Source organism: Physeter macrocephalus, chromosome 2 (genome assembly GCF_002837175.3).
Source record: "Physeter macrocephalus isolate SW-GA chromosome 2, ASM283717v5, whole genome shotgun sequence".
In the NCBI taxonomy this organism is placed as follows: Eukaryota; Metazoa; Chordata; class Mammalia; order Artiodactyla; family Physeteridae; genus Physeter; species Physeter macrocephalus.
Genome location: NC_041215.1, coordinates 76260314 through 76265091, shown reverse-complemented (window position 1 = coordinate 76265091; position 4778 = coordinate 76260314). Strand labels below are relative to the sequence as shown.

Genomic DNA, 4778 nt, shown 5'->3' with positions numbered 1-4778 from the left:
GGGTTTTTTTGTTTTTCTTTCTCTAATTGCTTTAGGTGTAAGGTTAGGTTTCTTATTTGAGATGTTTCTTGCTTCTTTTTTTCTTTTTTTTTTTTGCAGTACATGGGCCTCTCACTGCTGTGGCCTCTCTGGTTGCGGAGCACAGGCTCCAGACGCACAGGCCCAGCGGCCATGGCCCACGGGCCCAGCCACTACGCAGCATGTGGGATTCTCCCGGACCGGGGCACGAACCCGTGTCCCCTGCATCAGCAGGCAGACTCTCAACCACTGCGCCACCAGGGAAGCCCTCTTGTTTCTTGAGGTAGGATTGTATTGCTATAAACTTCCCTCTTAGAACTGCTTTTGCTGCGTTCCATAGGTTTTGGGTCGTCGTGTTTTCATTGTCATTTGCTTCTAGGAATTTTTTTATTTCCTCTTTGATTTCTTCAGTGATCTCTTGGTTATTTAGTAGTGTATTGTTTAGCCTCCATGTGTTTGTATTTTTTACAGATTTTTTCCTATAATTGATACCTAGTGTCATAGCATTGTGGTCGGAAAAGATACTTGATATGATTTCGATTTTCTTAAATTTGCCAAGGCTTGATTTGTGACCCAAAATATGATCTATCCTGGAGAATGTTCCATGAGCACTTGAGAAGAAAGTGTAATCTGCTGTTTCTGGATGGAATGTCCTATAAATATCAATTAAGTCCATCTTGTTTAACTGAATTCTCTTAGCTTTTGCTTGTCTGTAAAGGTTTTAATTTCTCCGTCGAATCATAATGAGATCCTTGCTGGGTAGGGTAATCTTGGTTGTAGTTTTTTTCCCTTTCATCACTTTAAATATGTCCTGCCACTCCCTTCTGGCTTGCAGAGTTTCTGCTGACAGTTCAGCTGTTAACCTTATGGGGATTCCCTTGTATGTTAATTGTTGCTTTTCCCTTGCTGCTTCTAATATTTTTTCTTTGTATTTAATTTTTGATAGTTTGATTAATATCTGTCTTGGCATGTTTCTCCTTGAATTTATCCTGTGTGGGACTCTCTGTGCTTTCTGGACTTGATTGACTATTTCCTTACCCATATTAGGGAAGTTTTCAACTATAATCTCTTCAAATATTTTCTCAGTCCCTTTTTTTTCCTCTTCTTCTTCTGGGACCCCTATAATTCGAATGTTGGTGTGTTTTTTGTTGTCCCAGAGGTCTCTGAGATTGTCCTCAGTTCTTTTCATTCTTTTCTTTATTCTGCTCTGCAGTAGTTATTTCCACTATTTGGTGGGTTTTTACCTTGCTCCTTCATCTGATGTGTATTTCTCTGTCTTCTCATTTTGCTTAACTTACTGTGTTTGGTGTCTCCTTTTCGCAGGTTGCAGGTTTGTAGTTCCCATTGTTTTTGGTGTTTGCTCCCAGTGTTAAAGTTGGTTTAGTGGGTTGTGTAGGCTTCCTGGTGGAGGGGACTGGTGCCTGAGTTCTGGTGGATGAGGGCGGATCTTGTCTTTCTGGTTTGCAGGACCATGTCCAGTGGTGTGTTTTGGGGTGTCTGTGAACTTATTATGATTTTAGGCAGCCTCTCTGCTAATGGGTGGGGTTGTGTTCCTGTCTTGCTAGTTGTTTGGCATAGGGTGTCTAGCACTGTAGCTTGCTGGTCGTTGAGTGGAGCTGGGTCTTAGTGTTGAGACAGATATCTCTGGAAGAGCTTTTGCCATTTGATATTATATGGGGCTGGGAGGTCTCTGGTGAACCAATGTCTTGAACTGGGCTCTCCCACTTCAGAGGCTCAGGCCTGACACCCGGGTAGAGCACCAAGACCCTGTCAGCCACTCGGCTCAGAAGAAAAGGAAGAAAAAATAAAAGAAAGAAAGAAAGAAAAATAAAATAAATAAAATAAAGTTATTAAAATAGAACAAATTATTAAAAATAAAAACATTGAAAAGTAATTTAAAAAGAGAGAAAGAAGAGAGCAACCAAACCAAAAAACAAATCCACCAATGATAACAAGTGCTAAAAACTATAGAAAGAACAAAAAAAAAGGACATTCAGAACCCTAGGACAAATGGCAAAAGAAAAGCTATACAGACAAAATGACACAAAGAAGCATACACATACACACTCACAAAAAGAGAAAAAAGAGAAAATATATAAATAGTAATTTAAAAAGAGAGAAAGAAGAGAGCAACCAAACCAAAAAACAAATCCACCAATGATAACAAGTGCTAAAAACTATAGAAAGAACAAAAAAAAAGGACATTCAGAACCCTAGGACAAATGGCAAAAGAAAAGCTATACAGACAAAATGACACAAAGAAGCATACACATACACACTCACAAAAAGAGAAAAAAGAAAAAATATATAAATATATATTTTTAAAAAAGGAAGAGAGCAACCAAATCAATAAACAAATCTACCAATGACAATAAGCTCTAAATACTAAACTAAGATAAACATAAAACCAGAAACAATTTAGATGCAGAAAGCAAACCCCAAGTCTACAGTTGCTCCCAAAGTCCACTGCCTCAATTTTGGGATGATTCTTTGTCTATTCAGGTATTCCACAGATGCATGGTACATCAAGTTGACTGTGGAGATTTAATCCACTGCTCCTGAGGCTGCTGGGAGAGATTTCCCTTTCTCTGCTTTGTTGCACAGCTCCTGGGGTTCAGCTTTGGATTTGGCCCTGCCTCTGCATGTAGGTCGCCTGAGGGTGCCTCTTGGGAAGTCTGAGGTCTTCTGCCAGCGTTCAGTATGTGTTCTGTAGGAGTTGTTCCACATGTAGATGTAGTTTTGATGTATCTGTGGGGAGGAATTTGATCTCCATGTGTTACTCCTCTGCCATCTTGAAGGCGCCCCGCAAGAAGAATGTTAAGAACATCTTTTCTAGAGAAACGGTCTTGTTAGGTTTTCATATCACACAGCAATCTCTCACATATTGTTGTGCACAGAGTAGTTACTCAAAAAGCTTGTTGTATTGAATCACACTGAGTAATATAATATATGGTAAAACATCATTACAATAGGACAAGCCCCAAACTTCATTGAAAAATCAGAGCTTATGGTGTAAGAAAAGTGATTAATAGTCTATTACATATAATTGAAAGTAACTTTCCTGTCAGATATGTTGTGTAACTAAGTCTCTCCACTCACTCAAGGGTGGGCATTTACTGGATGTCCTCTCTGTGCCAGGCACTGTGCTAGGCTCTGTGCACAGAAAGGTGGATGAGACAAAATGCTTCCCTTGCAGCCACTCACAGCCTCATGGAGACAGCCAACCAGAGAATGGACAGTTACAAAACGATGTGACACGGACTCTGACAGGTCCAGATTTTCTCTCCGTCTCATTCCTTTCTTTTTACTGCCAAGTTGATGGGGGTGTCTTGGTAAGGTAGAATAAAGAGGCAAAGGCTTTATCAGGATAATAATTAGCAAGAGAGGGGTTCATTTGTCTTAAAGGAAGAACCTGAAAGATTCAGGTTCCCCTGAGCATGAAAAATTATCCTGGCCTCAGAGATCTTGAGTGTATTCCTCAAGGATGGGGGCACTCAGCAATGGAGTCCTGACCCTGGGGAGAGGCAGGATGGGGTAGAAAAGACCAGCAAAGGGGAAGGGGATGCAATGTAGACGCGAGGAGGAAAAGGACTCCTGGATTTTCACAGGGGCAGATTCTGCATGGAATGACATGGTGGGAAAAACAAAGAAATACCATCAGTGTCCACACGTGAGACTGATACCCTCTTAGATGTTGGGGGCATGAATGATGGTTATTGCTGTAGTGGAGGTGTGCTCAGTGTCCCACAGGTACCCATGGGATGAGGAAAGGAGAGGTTGCTTAGGTCAGGCTACACAGCAGATGTGGGGAGGGTGATAGAGGTAGGAGTAAATGGTTTGAAATCTGAAAATTGTTCAGTAAGGCTCCAGAACAGACCACATGTCCATAGAAGTTGACCCCATTGCACGACTTTCTTATTAAATGACAATCAGTCAATTACCATTATTTTTCTTACCCTCAACAGACTTGGGGGGCAGAAAGTACAGCTCAGTGCTTAGCAGAAGATGCTCCCTTTGAGGATGAAGAAAAAAAGAGAGGGTGGGCTGAGTTGTCCTCCTCGGGGACAGAGCCCACAGGTGACAGAGATTTGTAATAGTCGTCTTCCCCATCAAGCACTTTGATTTGGCTGCAACAAAGGAAAGAGTTTCAGCAGAAAAAGAAAACAAGTGCAGCAGTCATCAATGGGGCAGCTTAAGTTGTGTGAGTACTTGGAACAGGGTTGGGCCCCAACACTGAGTTGGGGGGCAGCTTACGGTAGCTCAGGGTCCCCCAGCCCGGAGGAACTGGCGTCTGATCCACAAAGCCTTTCACATCTAGGTCACACACTAATAATGGGCCCAATTTAGTGGTATCTGGAAATTGTAATCATATTGCAACTTAATTTATGTGAATTAACTTGTCTGGTTCCCTCTAGATGAGAAAGTTCCCTTCCTGACCTTCTTTAGTTCTCAGACTAGTACCAATTACCTACCTCACTCCTATTCTGTTTTTTTTTTTACATCTGTACCTTTTTTTTTTTAACATCTTTATTGGAGTATAATTGCTTTACAATGGTGTGTTAGTTTCTGCTGTATAACAAAGTGAATCAGTTATACATATACATTCGTCCCCATATCTCTTCCCTCTTGCGTCTCCCTCCCTTCCACCCTCCCTATCCTACCCCTCTAGGTGGTCACAGAGCACCGAGCTGATCTCCCTGTGCTATGCGGCTGCTTGCCACTAGCTATCTATTTTACATTTGGTAGTGTATATATGTCCA

The 4778-nt window shown here is 41.5% G+C and overlaps 1 protein-coding gene across 1 annotated transcript in view; it reads right to left on the bottom strand.

Annotated features, from left to right (window-relative positions):
* Positions 1-4006: 4006 nt before the first annotated feature.
* The window catches only part of MYO3B (myosin IIIB), a 511858-nt gene continuing 511086 nt past the window's right edge, over positions 4007-4778 (bottom strand). Inside the window, exon 37 of the mRNA XM_024122281.1 lies at positions 4007-4145. Within this exon, the coding sequence (XP_023978049.1) occupies positions 4007-4145 (139 nt within the window). The remainder of the gene's footprint in view (positions 4146-4778) is intronic.